Raw genomic sequence first — 18,765 nt, 5'->3', positions numbered from 1 at the left:
TTAAATAAACTTATTGTGATCTAACAGTCTGCATTTAGAGGTGTTTTGCGCCGCCCTTTCTTTCTTTTGTATTTGTACAGTAACGCAAACCTTAGGAACTGGAAGTAGTCCCTGTGGATTGGAACATGAAGGTAGGCATCCTTCAGATCTATAGTTGTCATGAATTAGAGGAAGAATGGACCTTATTGTCTCCATCTTGAATGAGGGGACATTTAGAAACTTGTTTAATCTTGTATCCCTGAGCTATGACTTCCAGAACCCACGGATCCTGAACGTCCCTGGACCAAGCGTCTGAAAACAGCGACAGTCTGCCCCTACACGATCCAGCTTTGGATCGGGGGCTGCACCTTCATGCAGACTTGTTCTCGGCGGGCTTCTTGTTCTGCTTGAATTTATTCCAGGATTGAGCCGGCTTCCAAGAACTCTTGGTTTGCTCGGGCTTAGAGGAGGACTGCTGGCATTGGAACTTTTTAATTAGATCCTTGTCCCTTAGATTTGTTCTTTTTATCCTGCGGTAGGAAGTCACCCTTGCCCCCTGTAACCGTGGAAATAATGGAGTCCAGGCCTGGACCAAATAAAGTGTTTCCCTTAAAGGGGAGGGAAAGTAGTCTATACTTAGAAGTCATGTCCGCAGACCAGGACTTCAGCCAGAGTGCCCAACACGCCTTCACTGAGAAACCAGAGATTTTAGCATTCAGGCAAATAATATGCATGTTTGCATCGCATATTAATACATATTAATGAATTAGCAATTCTCAAAGCCTTAATTATTTCTTGGATAACGTCGAGGGGACCCTCCACCTCGATCAATACCACTAAGGAGTTGCACCAGTAGGCCGCAGCTCCAGCAACAAAGGCAACAGCTGCTGCCGGTTCAAATAAATATCCCGTATGCTGAAACATTTTCCTGAGAAAAGTTTCCATTTTCTTATCCATCGGCTCTCTAAAAGACAAGCTATCCTCAAGAGGGATAGTAGTATGCCTAGCTAACGTGAAGATAGCACCATCCACCTTAGGGACGGAACCCCACAACTCCAGCTGAGAGTCCAGAACCGGGAATTTTTTTTTAAAGGCAGACGAAGGGGAAAAGGAAGATCCAATTCAGGTGCATTCATTTTTATTAATATTCGCCATCTTTACAGGTACAGGAAAAGTTAGCTACCCTGTCCTTGTACACTCTGCCTAATTTAGGGATCAAAGGTTCATCAGACAACTTGGCCTCTGGAACCTCTGTCGACAGAACCTCCTTTAGAAGAAAACGTATGTGTTTAATTTTAAATCTAACGGCTGGCTCCTCCGCAGCCGGAGGCCTAGAGGCAGCAGACTCTGATCCAGAAATTTCACCCTCTAAAGACTCAGAGTGTGACCCATCCCAGGATACTTGAAAAGCAGACAAATCAAGTAAATCACTTATTAGCAAATTAATACAATAACTACCCACCATTATTTCTCTACAATATCTATATTAAACAAGGGAATTCAGGGGTCAAAAATTCCCCCTAAGAAAGTAATTATTGGAATCAAATATATATATATGCATTGCAAGATACAGTAATACATATACTTGACAGACAAGGATACACAACTGTCCAATATTTTGGACATCATCATAATCAGGTATCCTAGCAACGATACACATTCTTCCAAGTGGTTACTCTCTCAAGATTGTACATCTAATATTATTATAGCTCAATCTCTCTCAGAATATGCTCTATGCCAATTTGTGTTTTTAAATTGTATGTGGAATTTTGTTTTTAAGTGTTGAAAACAAAATTTATGCTTACCTGATAAATTCCTTTCTCCTGTAGTGTGGTCAGTCCACGGGTCATCATTACTTCTGGGATATTAACTCCTCCCCAACAGGAAGTGCAAGAGGATTCACCCAGCAGAGCTGCTATATAGCTCCTCCCCTCTACGTCACACCCAGTCATTCGACCGAGAACCAACGAGAAAGGAGAAGCCAAAGGGTGCAGTGGTGACTGGAGTATAATTTAAAAAATTTAGACCTGCCATAAAAAACAGGGCGGGCCGTGGACTGACCACACTACAGGAGAAAGGAATTTATCAGGTAAGCATAAATTTTGTTTTCTCCTGTTAAGTGTGGTCAGTCCACGGGTCATCATTACTTCTGGGATACCAATACCAAAGCTAAAGTACACGGATGACGGGAGGGACAGGCAGGCTCTTTATACGGAAGGAACCACTGCCTGAAGAACCTTTCTCCCAAAAACAGCCTCCGAAGAAGCAAAAGTGTCAAATTTGTAAAATTTGGAAAAAGTATGAAGAGAAGACCAAGTTGCAGCCTTGCAAATCTGTTCAACAGAAGCCTCATTCTTAAAGGCCCAAGTGGAAGCCACAGCTCTAGTAGAATGAGCTGTAATTCTTTCAGGAGGCTGCTGTCCAGCAGTCTCATAGGCTAAACGTATTATGCTACGAAGCCAAAAAGAGAGAGAGGTAGCCGAAGCTTTTTGACCTCTCCTCTGACCAGAATAAACGACAAAAAGGGAAGACGTTTGTCGAAAATCCTTAGTTGCCTGTAGATAAAATTTCAGGGCACGGACTACATCTAGATTGTGTAGAAGACGTTCCTTCTTCGAAGAAGGATTAGGACACAAAGATGGAACAACAATCTCTTGATTGATATTCCTGTTAGTGACCACCTTAGGTAAGAACCCAGGTTTAGTACGCAGAACTACCTTGTCTGAATGAAAAATCAGATAAGGAGAATCACAATGTAAGGCAGATAACTCAGAGACTCTTCGAGCCGAGGAAATAGCCATTAAAAACAGAACTTTCCAAGATAACAGCTTGATATCAATGGAATGAAGGGGTTCAAACGGAACCCCCTGTAAAACATTAAGAACTAAGTTCAAACTCCATGGTGGAGCAACAGTTTTAAACACAGGCTTGATCCTAGCTAAAGCCTGACAAAAAGCTTGAACGTCCGGAACCTCTGACAGACGTTTGTGTAAAAGAATGGACAGAGCTGAAATCTGTCCCTTTAAGGAACTAGCGGATAAACCCTTTTCTAAACCTTCTTGTAGAAAAGACAATATCCTAGGAATCCTAACCTTACTCCATGAGTAACTCTTGGATTCGCACCAATATAAGTATTTACGCCATATTTTATGGTAAATCTTTCTGGTAACAGGCTTCCTAGCCTGTATTAAGGTATCAATTACTGACTCAGAAAAACCACGTTTTGATAAAATCAAGCGTTCAATTTCCAAGCAGTCAGCTTCAGAGAAATTAGATTTTGATGTTTGAAGGGACCCTGGATCAGAAGGTCCTGTCTCAGAGGCAGAGACCAAGGTGGACAGGATGACATGTCCACTAGATCTGCATACCAAGTCCTGCGTGGCCATGCAGGCGCTATTAGAATCACTGATGCTCTCTCCTGTTTGATTCTGGCAATCAATCGAGGAAGAATCGGGAAGGGTGGAAACACATAAGCCATCCCGAAGGTCCAAGGTGCTGTCAAAGCATCTATCAGAACCGCTCCCGGATCCCTGGATCTGGACCCGTAACGAGGAAGCTTGGCGTTCTGTCGAGACGCCATGAGATCTATCTCTGGTTTGCCCCAACGTCGAAGAATTTGGGCAAAAACCTCCGGGTGAAGTTCCCACTCCCCCGGATGAAAAGTCTGACGACTTAGGAAATCCGCCTCCCAGTTCTCCACTCCCGGGATGTGGATTGCTGACAGGTGGCAAGAGTGAGACTCTGCCCAGCGAATTATCTTTGATACTTCCATCATTGCTAGGGAGCTTCTTGTCCCTCCCTGATGGTTGATGTAAGCTACAGTCGTGATGTTGTCCGACTGAAACCTGATGAACCCCCGAGTTGTTAACTGGGGCCAAGCCAGAAGGGCATTGAGAACTGCTCTCAATTCCAGAATGTTTATTGGCAGGAGACTCTCCTCCTGATTCCATTGTCCCTGAGCCTTCAGAGAATTCCAGACAGCGCCCCAACCTAGTAGGCTGGCGTCTGTTGTTACAATTGTCCAGTCTGGCCTGCTGAATGGCATCCCCCTGGACAGATGTGGCCAAGAAAGCCACCATAGAAGAGAATTTCTGGTCTCTTGATCCAGATTCAGAGTAGGGGACAAGTCCGAGTAATCCCCATTCCACTGACTTAGCATGCACAATTGCAGCGGTCTGAGATGTAGGCGTGCAAAGGGTACTATGTCCATTGCCACTACCATTAAGCCGATCACCTCCATGCATTGAGCTACTGACGGGTGTTGAATGGAATGAAGGACACAGCATGCATTTTGAAGCTTTGTTAACCTGTCTTCTGTCAGGTAAATCTTCATTTCTACAGAATCTATAAGAGTCCCCAAGAAGGGAACTCTTGTGAGTGGAAAGAGAGAACTCTTCTTTTCGTTCACCTTCCATCCATGCGACCTTACAAATGCCAGTACTAACTCTGTATGAGACTTGGCAGTTTGAAAGCTTGAAGCTTGTATCAGAATGTCGTCTAGGTACGGAGCTACCGAAATTCCTCGCGGTCTTAGTACCGCCAGAAGAGCACCCAGAACCTTTGTGAAGATTCTTGGAGCCGTAGCCAATCCGAATGGAAGAGCTACAAACTGGTAATGCCTGTCTAGGAAGGCAAACCTTAGATACCGGTAATGATCTTTGTGAATCGGTATGTGAAGGTAAGCATCCTTTAAATCCACTGTGGTCATGTACTGACCCTTTTGGATCATGGGTAAGATTGTCCGAATAGTTTCCATTTTGAACGATGGAACTCTTAGGAATTTGTTTAGGATCTTTAAATCCAAGATTGGCCTGAAAGTTCCCTCTTTTTTGGGAACTACAAACAGATTTGAGTAAAACCCTTGTCCTTGTTCCGACCGCGGAACCGGATGGATCACTCCCATTAGTAAAAGATCTTGTACACAGCGTAGAAACGCCTCTTTCTTTATTTGGTTTGTTGACAACCTTGACAGATGAAATCTCCCTTTTGGGGGAGAGGATTTGAAGTCCAGAAGATATCCCTGAGATATGATCTCTAACGCCCAGGGATCCTGGACATCTCTTGCCCAAGCCTGGGCGAAGAGAGAAAGTCTGCCCTCCACTAGATCCGTTCCCGGATCGGGGGCCCTCAATTCATGCTGTCTTAGGGGCAGCAGCAGGTTTCCTGGCCTGCTTGCCCTTGTTCCAGGACTGGTTAGGTCTCCAGCCTTGTCTGTAGCGAGCAACAGCTCCTTCCTGTTTTGGTGCAGAGGAAGTTGATGCTGCTCCTGCTTTGAAATTACGAAAGGAACGAAAATTAGACTGTCTAGCCTTAGGTTTGGCTCTGTCTTGAGGCAGGGCATGGCCTTTACCTCCTGTAATGTCAGCGATAATTTCTTTCAACCCGGGCCCGAATAAGGTCTGCCCTTTGAAAGGTATGTTAAGTAATTTAGATTTAGAAGTAACGTCAGCTGACCAGGATTTTAGCCACAGTGCTCTGCGTGCCTGAATGGCGAATCCGGAATTCTTAGCCGTAAGTTTAGTTAAATGTACTACGGCATCCGAAATAAATGAATTAGCTAGCTTAAGTGTCTTAAGCTTGTTTGAAATCTCATCTATAGTTATTGAGTCAAGAGTCTCTTCCAGGGACTCGGACCAAAAAGCGGCCGCGGCTGTGACAGACGCAATACATGCAAGGGGTTGCAATATAAAACCTTGTTGAACAAACATTTTCTTAAGGTAACCCTCTAATTTTTTATCCATTGGATCTGAAAAGGCACAGCTATCCTCCACCGGGATAGTGGTACGCTTAGCCAGAGTAGAAACCGCTCCCTCCACCTTAGGGACCGTCTGCCATAAGTCCCGTGTGGTGGCGTCTATTGGAAACATTTTTCTAAACACAGGAGGGGGGAAAAAGGGTACACCGGGCCTATCCCACTCCTTAGTAATTATCTCTGTAAGCCTCTTAGGTATAGGAAATACGTCAGTACTCGCCGGTACCGCATAGTATCTATCCAGCCTACATAATTTCTCAGGGATTGCAACGGTGTTACAATCATTTAGAGCTGCTAATACCTCCCCTAACAGTACACGGAGGTTTTCGAGTTTAAACTTAAAATTAGAAATGTCTGAATCCATTCTATTGGGATCAGAACCGTCACCTGCAGATTGAAGCTCTCCGTCCTCATGTTCAGCATACTGTGACGCAGTATCAGACATGGCCCTATTATCAACAGCGCACTCTGTTCTCACCCCAGAGTGATCACGCTTACCTCTTAGTTCTGGTAATTTAGCCAAAACTTCAGTCATAACATTAGCCATATCCTGTAATGTGATTTGTAATGGCCGCCCTGATGTACTCGGCGCTACAATATCACGCACCTCCCGAGCGGGAGATGCAGGTACTGACACGTGAAGCGAGTTAGTCGGCATAACTCTCCCCTCGTTGTTTGGTGAAATATGTTCAATTTGTACAGATTGACTTTTATTTAAAGTAGCATCAATGCAATTAGTACATAAATTTCTATTGGGCTCCACTTTGGCTTTAGCACATATAGCACAGAGATATTCCTTTGAATCAGACATGTTTAACACACTAGCAAATAAACTAGCAACTTGGAAATACTTTTCAAAGTAATTTACAAATAATATGAAAACGTACTGTGCCTTTAGGAAGCACAGAAAAAAGTTATGACAGTTGAGAAATAATAAACTGAGAAACTATAACATCAAATCTTTTCCGGTAAAAACACAATTTTAGCAAAGGATTGCCCCCATTAGCAATGGATAACTAACCCTGATAGCAGAAAAAAAGTACAGAAATAAACGTTTTTTATCACAGTCAGCTACAATCTCACAGCTCTGCTGTGAGTGATTACCTCCCTCAAAATAAGTTTTGAAGACCCCTGAGCTCTGTAGAGACGAACCGGATCATGCAAGGAAGACAAGAGACTTCTGACTGAATTTTTTGATGCGTAGCAAAAGCGCCAAAATAGGCCCCTCCCCCTCACACACAACAGTGAGGGAGATCAGTAAACTGTCTTAAATTAAATAAAACGACTGCCAAGTGGAAAAAAAACAGTGCCCAAAACATTTTTTCACCCAGTACCTCAGAAAATTAAACGATTTAACATGCCAGCAAAAACGTTTAACATCAAATAAATGAAATGTCATTAGAAAGCCTGTTGCTAGTCACTGCAAATTAGGCTAAAGTCTTATGCATACAGTATTATCCCAGTGAAGTGCCATTCCCCAGAATACTGAAGTGTAAATATACATACATGACAGCCTGATACCAGTTGCTACTACTGCATTTAAGGCTGAGCTTACATTATATCGGTATGGCAGAATTTTCTCAGTCAATTCCATTGTCAGAAAATAATATGCTGCTACATACCTCTTTGCAGATTAACCTGCCCGCTGTCCCCTGATCTGAAGTTTACCTCACTCCTCAGATGGCCGAGAACAGCAATATGATCTTAACTACGCCGGCTAAAATCATACAAAAAACTCAGGTAGATTCTTCTTCAAATTCTACCAGAGAAGGAACAACACACTCCGGTGCTGTTATAAAATAACAAACTTTTGATTGAAGGTATAAAACTAAGTATAATCACCAAAGTCCTCTCACACATCCTATCTATTAGTTGGGTGCAAGAGAATGACTGGGTGTGACGTAGAGGGGAGGAGCTATATAGCAGCTCTGCTGGGTGAATCCTCTTGCACTTCCTGTTGGGGAGGAGTTAATATCCCAGAAGTAATGATGACCCGTGGACTGACCACACTTAACAGGAGAAATAAAAGTTAGATTTTAATTTAAGCATCACGTCGCCCCACACTTACAACATTCCTACTCCAGGTCTTGAATCATATATAGGGGATAGGAAGTGCTAAATATATGCATCCTATACCGAGCCATTAATCTATATTTTTGGCTCAAGTTTTTTCTAAATCAAGTAAATCACTGGATGTCCCCTGGGCCGGAGAGATATGTTTAACCTTTCGCTTGCGCTTAGCAGGGCGTGGTAGAGCACTAAGGGCCTCAGACACCGCCGTCTTTAACTGCGTGGTAAAGTCTGATGGTAAAAGGCTCCCTCCAGACGGAGGATCAGGCGTGCTACGGAAAGCTGCATGTGACAATGGAGATGATTGATGGGTATGCACCTCACGGGACGGCGAGTCCTCAGAGGTGGACGGCTCAGTCGTACTAAAGGGGTTAACCTTCTTAGACATATTAACCTTGTTGATGCATATGGAACATAGTTGAGAGGGCAGGCATACCAAGGCCTCCTCACAATATAGACAGGTATTACTATTAGGAGTAGAGGGGAGTACCCACAAGCATATCAGGATCCTCCATAGCTTGCGCTTACAACAGTAGGATACAAATAAACAAGCTTATTTCTCACAAAAACGGCACCTATGACTGGGGCACTCACCACCTCCTAGACCCAGGCAACCAGAGAAGAAGCGACCTCTCCGACAGCTAGCTCGGTCAGGAAAGAGAAAACGAAAGTGTGACCACACCCGGTTAAGTGGTGCGCAAGGCAGGATTGCCAATGCTATGAGAAAAAGCGCACCAAGAACAAACTGCGCAGCGTTCAAAGTAAAAACCTGTATGTTCGGTTACCGCATAACAGTCTATGAGCCCAAAAAATAAATCTCACACATAAGCAGCATAAATCAAAGAAACACTTTTGATTAATCCCCACTGTTCAATAACCTCCCTCAGGAGATATTAACACATAATTCTATTAAGATAAAACGAGTTACACTGTGACCCTGTCTTCAGCAATTTCAACATAACTAAGAATTGAAACGATCTTACCGGAATCCATGCTGTGGAACAGAAACACAGCCTCTCAAGTGTGACAGTCTTGTAGCATCGCTCCTAACATAAACTTGTTAACACCGGTTGCTTAAGGAGTTGTTAGCATTTCCATAACGAAAAGGCATATATCCCTCCTGAGGAACAACTCTGAAATCTTCTGACACTTCTCTGCCATCCTCCTGTGACGAAAGGCAAAGAATGACTGGGGGATAGGGGAAGTGGGAGAGGTATTTAAGCCTTTGGCTGGGGTGTCTTTGTCTCCTCCTGGTGGCCAGGTTCAGTATTTCCCAACAGTAAGGAATGAAGCCGTGGACTTTCCTTATATTAAGAAGGAAATAATTTGGATTATTATATTTCATCATCATAAGAGATTCCATCTTGAACTTTTTCATCCTAAATCAGTCATCTAAAGGTGTCAGTTTAACCTCTTAACGACTGAGGACGTGCAGGGCAGTTAATGCCTGAGAACGTACCCTGCACGTCCTCAGTGTGGAAAGCAGCTGGAAGCGATCCTGCTCGCTTCCAGCTGCTTTCCGGTTATTGCAGTGATGCCTCGATATGGAGGCATCCTGCAATAACCTTTTTAAGTCATCCGGTGCAGAGAGAGCCACTCTGTGGCCCTCTCTGCACCGGAGATCGGTGGCTACCTGCGTTGGTGGGTGGGAGCCGGACCGGGAGGCGGGTGGCGGCCATCGATGGCCATGTGGATCTGAAGGGGGGCGGGATCGTGGGCGGGGGTGGCTGGGGGCGCGCACGGGCGCGCGCGCGTGCATGGGAGGGTGGGGGCGGGCGCGTGCACGGGGAGGGAGCGGGTGGGAACCGCTACACTGCAGAAAATGGGGAAATAAAAAATATAATAAACAATAAAATCTAAACAATCAGCAAGGTGGTGGGGGTTTGTTTGTGGGGGGTGGGGGGTTGGGGGAAGCTACACTACAGAAAAAAACAAAAAAAACCCAAAAAAAGCACTTTTTATTGTAAACTGGGTACTGGCAGACAGCTGCCAGTACCCAAGATGGCCCCCAATAAGGCAGAGGGGAGGGTTAGAGAGCGGTTTTGGGGGGGATCAGGGAGGTTGGGGGCTAAGGGGGGGATCCTACACAGTAGCATATGTAAATATGCTAAAAAAAAATTTCATTTTTTTTTAAAAACCCTTTTATTTTAGTACTGGCAGACTTTCTGCCAGTACTTAAGATGGCGGGGACAATTGTGGGGTGGGGGAGGGAAGGGAGCTGTTTGGGAGGGATCAGGGGGTGGGATGTGTCAGATGGGAGGCTGATCTCTACACTAAAGCTAAAATTAACCCTGCAAGCTCACTACAAACTCCCTAATTAACCCTTTCACTGCTAGCCATAATACACGTGTGAGGCGCAACAGGATTTAGTGGCCTTCTAATTACCAGAAAGCAACGCCAAAGTCATATATGTCTGCTATTTCTGAACAAAGGGGATCCCAGACAAGCATTTACAACCATTTGTGCCATAATTGCACAAGCTGTTTGTAAATGATTTCAGTGAGAAACCTAAAATTGTGAAAAATTTTACTTTTTTTTAATTTGATCGCATTTGGCGGTGAAATGGTGGCATGAAATATACCAAAATGTGCCTAGATCAATACTTGGGGTTGTCTACTACACTACACTAAAGCTAAAATTAACCCTACAAGCTCCCTAAAAGCTCCCTAATTAACCCCTTAACTGCTGGGCATGATACACTTGTGGTGCGCAGTGGCATTTAGCGGCCTTCTAATTACCAAAAAGCAACGCCAAAGCCATATTTGTGTGCTATTTCTGAACAAAGGGGATCCCAGAGAAGAATTTACAACCATTTATGCCATAATTGCACAAGCTGTTTGTAAATGATTTCAGTGAGAAACCTAAAGTTTGTGAAAAAATTTGTGAAAAAGTGAACAATTTTTTGTATTTGATCGCATTTGGCGGTGAAATGGTGGTATGAAATATACCAAAATTGGCCTAGATCAATACTTTGGGATGTCTACTAAAAAAAAATATATACATGTCAATAGATATTCAGGGATTCCTGAAAGATATCAGTGTTCTAATGTAACTAGCGCTAATTTTGGAAAAAAATGGTTTGGAAATAGCAAAGTGCTACTTGTATTTATGGCCCTATAACTTGCAAAAAAAGCAAAGAACATGTAAACATTGGGTATTTCTAAACTCAGGACAAAATTTAGAAACTATTTAGCATGGGTGTTTTTTGGTGGTTTTAGATATGTAACAGATTTTGGGGGTCAAAGTTAGAAAAAGTGTGTTTTTTTCCATTTTTTCCTCATATTTTATAATTTTTTTTATAGTAAATTATAAGATATGATGAAAATAATGGTATCTTTAGAAAGTCCATTTAATGGCGAGAAAAACGGTATATAATATGTGTGGGTACAGTAAATGAGTAAGAAGAAAATTACAGCTAAACACAAAGACCGCAAAAATGTAAAAATAGCCTTGGTCCCAAACGGACAGAAAATGGAAAAGTGCTCTGGTCACTAAGGGGTTAAAGACCTTATCTGGCAACTGGAAAGTTCAGTTTTTCTTAAACCCCTCCTGATAAACATATAATAAGGAAGGCAAAATAGGAACCCCCTTTTTAAGTTTTAATGAGAGGTTAAACCAATTCTTCATGGTTACCTTTACTGTCATTTCTTTTTAAGTGTTTTTGGACTTTCAGCAAAATTGACATTTCAAAAACAGAAAACTGCTTTGTAAGAAAGTTCTATAACATCTTTGGTGTCAGAGGCAGATAGACAGAAATTAATACAAATTTTCTAAGGCTGATCCATGTGTACTCCAAACAAACGCTTACTGTAATTTACAGAAAACTTTAGTGTAAAGGGACAAGTAGTAGTAATAGCAATAGATTCTGTACCCAAGATGGCCCCCAAAAAGGCAAAGGGGGATGGTTAGAGAGATGTTTGAGGGGGGATCAGGGAGGTTGGGGGCTAAGGGGGATCCTAAACAGCAGCATATGTAAATATGCTATACAATTTTTTTTTAAAAAAAACAAAGATTCCCTTTATTTTTGTACTGGCAGACATTCTGCCAGTACTTAAGATGGCGGGGAAAATTGTGGGGTGGGGGAGGGAGCTGTTTGGGAGGGATCAGGGGGTGTGATGTGTCAGGTGGGAGGCTGATCTCTACACTAAAGCTAAAATTAACCCTGCAAGCTCCCTACAAGCTACCTAATTAACCCCTTCACTGCTAGACATAATACACGTGTGATGTGCAGCGGCATTTAGCGGCCTTCTAATTACCAAAAAGCAACGCCAAAGTCATATATGTCTGCTATTTCTGAACAAAGGGGATCCCAGAGAAGCATTGACAACCATTTGTGACATAATTGCTCAAGCTGCTTGTAAATGATTTCAGTGAGAAACCTAAAATTGTGAAAAATTTAAAGTTTTTTTTAATTTGATCGCATCTGGCGGTGAAATGGTGGCATGAAATATACCAAAATGGGCCTAGATCAATACTTTGGGTTGTCTACTACACTACACTAAAGCTAAAATTAACCCTAGAAGCTCCCTACATGCTCCCTAATTAACCCCTTGCCACTGCTGGGCATAATACACTTGTGGTGCGCAGTGGCATTTAGCGTCCTTCTAATTACCAAAAAGCAACAACAAAAGCCATACATGTCTGCTATTTCTGAACAAAGGGGATCTCAGAGAATAATTTACAACCATTTATGCCATAATTGCACAAGTTGTTTGTAAATAATTTCAGTGAGAAACCTAAAGTTTGTCAAAAAAATTGTGAAAAAGTGAACGATTTTCTTTATTTGATTGCATTTGGCGGTGAAATGGTGGCATGAAATATACCAAAATGGGCCTAGATCAATACTTTGGGGTGTCTTCTAAAAAAAAATATATACATGTTAAGGGATTTTCAGGGATTCCTGAAAGATATCAGTGTCCCAATGTAACTAGCGCTAATTTTGAAAAAAAGGGGTTTGGAAATAGCAAAGTGCTGCTTGTATTTATTGCCTTATAACTTACAAAAAAAGCGAAGAACATGTAAACATTGGGTATTTCTAAACTCAGGACAAAATTTAGAAACTATTTAGCATGGGTTTTTTTTGGTGGTTGTAGATGTGTAACAGATTTTGGGGGTCAAAGTTAGAAAAAGTGTGTTTTTTTTCATTTTTTCCTCATATTATATAATTTTTTTTATAGTAAATTATAAGATATGATGAAAATAATGGTATCTTTAAAAAGTCCACTTAATGGCGAGAAAAACGGTATATAATATGTGTGGGTACAGTAAATGAGTAAGAGGAAAATTACAGCTAAACACAAACACTGCAGAAATGTAAAAATAGCCTTGGTCCCAAACGGACAGAAAATGGAAAAGTGCTGCGGTCATTAAGGGGTTAAAGTTACACTTTTTGAGTCACCAGCTCCTACTGAGCATGTGCAAGAATTCACAGACTATACGTATATGCATTTGTGATTGGCTGATTGCTATCACATGGTACAGGGGGAGTGGAAATATACATAACTTTGAAATTTGTTAGAAAAAAATGTACTACTTATTTGAAATTCAGAGTAAATGCTATTGTATTGTCTTGTTATCTTGCATTTGTTGATTATGCAAATCTACTGTGTTTAATGGTCTTTTAAGCAGGTTAAGACAAGTTTCAGCATTTTGATTAAGATCTAGATAACAACATTTGCTTTTTGGCTTCTCTAGGTTGTGTGGATCAATAACATTTTTTTTTTTACACAGGTGTTTGCCGAGGGTTAACATCAATGTTTAAGGAATATCAAAGTGTTTAAATCCACTGTGTGAGAGAATTTGGGCCACAGGGGGAAGTCGACTACCCCACACACACTGATTTTCTATTCGTAAAAATATTCTCACAAGATTAAGAGTAGAAATAGAAAAACAGACATTGTAAGAAAAATGTGTCATGGATACTTACTAATTTCTATGAACAATTCGTTAATGTTTATTGCATTCTTGGCACTTGTTTCCACAAAAACCGCGTTGATGGAGTCAGCATAGTCTTTAGCATCTTTTTCTGAAACTTCCCTAAAAGAAGGGGGGAGAAAAATTGTAGTATATGCCATGGTAAAAACTATTTTCAAATATTGAGAAAAATACACAGTATATGCAAACTTCACAAAGAGACTGTAAAAAACTAAAATGCATGCTCACCTGATAAAATTAATTTATTACATGATGGTGAGAGTCCACAAGGTCATCACATGTGGGATTACATTCTGGCCCACTAAAAGGAGGAGAATAAAAAAACACACCCCCTAACATACCAGAGCTTTGATCCCTCCCACTCCCCCAGAATCTCTTAGTCATACAAAACGTCAATGAAAAATAGAAAAGCAGGAAAGGGGCAAAACAAGTGCAGACACCAATTATACGGAACTAAAAGGGAGAGGCTTGTGGACTCTTACCATCATGGAAAAAAAAAAAAATCAGTTATACAAAATTTTCATAAGATGGTGAAAGTCCATGAGGCATCACATGTGGAATCTCATACACAAGTAGAGAAGTAAACGGGACGAATGGGGGGGGGGGGGGGGGCAGACAAAAAAGGGATATACAATTCTACCGGGAGGGGCAAAGTTTCCAAACCTCAAAATGCCTATAAATACACCCCTAGCCACACCCACAATTCAGTTTTACAAACTTTGCCTCCTATGGAGGAAGTGAAGTAAGTTTGTGCTCTATTTTTACGATTTCTTATATGATAAGCGCTTCTAAGAATTCTGAAGCCCAAATTCCTCTCAGAGTACAGTGTTTGTCAGAGGGATGTGAAGAGAGTATCGCCTATTGATTTTATGGTTTCCCTCACGGGAAATCTTTTCAAGGGTTCTCTGTTATCGGTCGTAGGGATTCATCGTCTACCTCCCTTTTCAGATCAACGATATACTCTTATATACCATTACCTCTGCTGATAGCCAAACCAGTACTGAAAACTATCTACTATATGTGGATGGGTGTCTTTCGGTAATGTATCATTATTTTAAGACACTCTCAGCTATGGTTTGGCGCTTTATGTATTAATATAAAAAGTTTTAAATATATGTATTTTACTTATATTTGCCATGAGTCAGGTCTATGTGTATTTCCCTTTGCAGTCTGGCAGTTTCGTTATGGGAATCATGTTTTAGGAAGTTTGTCTTACCTGGGGGGTATAGTCTTTTTTCCAATTTGACTTGTTTTTTCTTTTGAAAAACTTGAGGGTAAATTAGGCTCGCAAGGGAGCAAAATGCTGTTATTTATTGCGTCATTCTTGGCGCGAGAATTTTTGGCACAAATGTGCGTCTGTAATGATGCAAGTTCGTAATTTCCTGCGTCTTAGTCGACGCCAGGTTGTTTGGTGCAAAATTGTGTTTGTTATGACGCGAGTTGCGTTATTTCCGGATGTTTGTTGCGGCAAAAATTTTTCAACTTCCTATTGCGTCGTGCGTCATACTTAGCGCCAAAAAATTTAATTTTATTTTACCCCCCTTCTATATGCTCCTTGCCTTCTTTATGCTCAGAGGGCTATGCTATTTGCTTTTTTGTCAATTTTAGCATTTGCATTTTTTCCCCATTCCTGAAACTGCTATATGTGGAAATAAGATATATTTTTTTAAATGTTATTTTTTTCTTTTACATTTTACAAGATGTCTCAATCTGATCCTGTCTCAGAAGCTGTTGTAGGAACCATGCTGCCTGAACACAGTTCTACCAAAGCTAAGTGTATCTGTTGTAAGCTAGTGGAGATTATATTGCATACGAAGAGAGAAGCGCTCTACCAGGAACGAACAACAGCTCATCAGCTAGTTCTATGGCGATTTACCACCCAGAAGCAGCCTCTTTTAGACCAGTGTGCTTTTCACAGAGGAAAACTTTCCTGAAGTATATCAGTCTGATCCCGCCAAGTATGGTCAGTCCAGACCCAAAATACCAGGCTATTCTCCTCTGAACAAGGAACATAACCCCAGACAATCGTTTCAGCCTCCTATGGGCCTCGTCAGTGAGGTGCAGCCACATTCCTCTAAGCACACTGGGCAAGGAGTCCACGTCTGGTTTCCCCCCATCACCCATAGGGAGACTTCCCCAGGGTCCATATTAATTTGCATACGAAGAGAGAAGCGCTCTACCAGGAACAAACAACAGCTCATCAGCTAGTTCTATGACGATTTACCACCCGGAAGCAGCCTCTTTTATAGACCAATGTGCTTTTCACAGAGGAAAACTTTCCGGAAGTATATCAGTCTGATCTCGCCAAGTAAGGTCAGTCCAGCCCCGAAATACCAGGCCATTCTCCTCTGAACAAGGAACATGACAACCCCAGACGTGGACTCCTTGCCCAGTGTGCTTAGATGAATGTGGCTGCACATCACTGATGAGGCCTATAGGAGGCCAAAACAATCATCTGGGGTTGTCATGTTCCATGTTCAGAGGAGAATTGCATGGTATTTCGTACTGTACTGACCTTACTTGGCGGGATCAGACTGATATACTTCAGGAAAGTTTTCCTCTGTGATAGGCACACACTGGTCTAAAAGAGGCTGCTTCCGGGTGGTAAATCGCCATAGAACTAGCTGATGAGCTGTTTGTTCCTGGTAGAGCGCTTCTCTCTTCGTATGCTGGTGGAGATTATATCTCCAGCTGTAGTATGTAACAGTTGTCATGATATGCTTTTGCATGCAGAAAAGGTTTCTATTAGTGCTACTACAGTATCTGTTGTTCCAACATCTAAAGTACATGAGCCCTGTTGAAAAATTATATTGCTGATGCGATACAGAAGGCTATGGCTGCTATACCACCTTCAAATAAACGTAAAAGATCTTTTTAAAACTTCTCATAATACTGATCAAATTTGACAACATACTGATATATCCACCTCTGATGAGGATCTCTCTGATTCGAAAGATCCTACTTCAGACATTGATACTAATAAATCAACTTATCTTTTTAAGATTGAGTATATCCGTTCTTTGTTAAAAGAAGTGTTGATAACTTTGGATATTGAGGAGTCTGGACCTCTTGATAATAAATCCAGTAAACGTTTAAATTCTGTCTTTAAACCTCCTGTGATTACTCCTGAGGTTTTTCCTGTTCCTGATGCTATTTCTGATGTGATTGTTAAGTAATGGTCTAAGCCTGGAACTTCTTTTGTTTCATCTTCAAGGTTTAAAAAGTTGTATCCTTTGCCAGTGGCTAGATTAGAGTTTTGGGGAAAAGTCCCTAAGGTTGATGGGGCTATTTCTACTCTTGTTAAGCGTACTACTAATCCTATGGAAGATAGTACCTCTTAAGGATCCTTTAGATAGAAATATTGAATCTTATCTAAGGAAAGCTTATTTACATTCTGGCTATATTCTCAAACCTGTCATTTGTATAGCTGATGTTGTGGCTGCATCAACTTTTTGGTTGGATATCTTAGCACATTGAGAAAAAGATTCTGATTTGCATAGCATTGTTCGTTTGCTTCAACATGCTAATCATATCTGCGATGCTATTTTTGAGATCACCAAGATTGATGATAAATCTATGTCTTTGGCTATCTTAGCTAGAAGAGCTTTATGGCTCAAAAATGGAATGCTGACATGATATCTAAATCTAGGTTACTATCTTCATCATTCCAGGGTAATAATTTGCTTGGTTCCCAGTTGGATTTTACTATTTCCACTATTACACTATTTTTTTTGCCCCAAGATAAACAAAGTATAAGGGTAAATGTAAAACTCCAAATCGGTTTTGTTCCTTTCGTGAGAATAGAGAACAGAAAATCACTCCTTCCCCTAAGGACTCTGGCTCCAATTGGAAGCCATCTTCGAGTTGGAATAAATCCAAGCCTTATAAGAAACCAAAGCCAGCCCCTAAGATTGCATAAAGGTGCGGCCCTCATTCCAGTTCTGCTGGTGGCGGGCAGATTGAAATTATATCAAGACGTTTGGGCAGGTTTCGTTCAGAATCAATGGATTCAGAAAATTGTCTCTCAGGGGTAATCTAATAGGTTTCAGAATAAGATTTTTTTCTCTCTCACGTTCCAACAAATCCTGTGAAAGCTCAGGCCTTTCTGAAGTGTGTTTCAGACCTAGAGCTTTCAGGGGTAATTGTACCAGTTCCACTTCTGGAACAGGGTCTGGGTTTTTATTCAAATCTATTCATTGTCCCGAAGAAGGAAAATTCTTTCAGACCAGTTCTGGATCTGAAGTTTTTGAATCAATTTGTAAGGGTCCCAACTTTCAAGATGGTCACTATAAGGACTAGTCTGACTTCAGCAAGGTCATTACATGTCCTCAATAGACTTACAGGATGCGTATCTTCACATTCCGATTCATCCAGACCACTATCGGTTTCTGAGATTCTCTTTTCTAGACAAGCATTACCAATTTGTCGCTCTTTCATTTGGCCTAGCGACAGCTCCAAGAATCTTTTCGAAGGTGCTCGGTGCCCATCTATCTGTAATCAGAGAGCAGGTTTTTGCGTTTTTTCCTTATTTGGACGATATCCTGGTACTGGCTCAATTTTTTCCATTTAGCAGAATCTCACACGAATCAACTTGTGTTTCTTCAAAGACATGGTTGGAGGATCAATTTACCAAAGAGTTTCTTGATTCCTCAGACAAGAGTCACCTTTTTAGGTTTCCAGATAAAGATTGAGTCATGGACACTGAATCTAACAGACAAGAGACAAATGAAATGAAATTGGTTTCTGCCTGTCGAAACCTTCAGTCTCGATCATTCCCTTCAGTGGCTATGTGCATGGAAGTTTTAGGTCTCATAACTGCAGCATCGGACACGATCCCCTTTGCTCATTTTCATATGAGACCTCTTCAAGCTTTGCATGCTGAATCAATGGTGCAGGGATTATACTGATATCACAATTGATATATTTAAATCCCAACATTCAACTCTCTCTGTCCTGGTGGTTGGACCATCATCGGATTATTCAAGGGGCCTATTTCGTTCGTCCATCCTGGACTGTGATTTCAACAGATG

The 18,765-nt window shown here is 41.5% G+C and overlaps 1 protein-coding gene across 1 annotated transcript in view; it reads right to left on the bottom strand.

Moving 5' to 3' along the window:
* The window catches only part of RAB22A (RAB22A, member RAS oncogene family), an 82,208-nt gene that overhangs the window by 21,358 nt on the left and 42,085 nt on the right, over positions 1–18,765 (bottom strand). The window contains exon 6 of the mRNA XM_053704557.1: positions 13,728–13,837. Coding sequence (XP_053560532.1) covers positions 13,728–13,837 — 110 coding nt within the window. The remainder of the gene's footprint in view (positions 1–13,727; positions 13,838–18,765) is intronic.

The sequence above is a fragment of the Bombina bombina genome, chromosome 1 (genome assembly GCF_027579735.1).
Source record: "Bombina bombina isolate aBomBom1 chromosome 1, aBomBom1.pri, whole genome shotgun sequence".
Taxonomy (NCBI): domain Eukaryota; kingdom Metazoa; phylum Chordata; class Amphibia; order Anura; family Bombinatoridae; genus Bombina; species Bombina bombina.
Note: the sequence above shows the minus strand (reverse complement) of the source record. Positions and strands in the feature narration are given on the sequence as shown.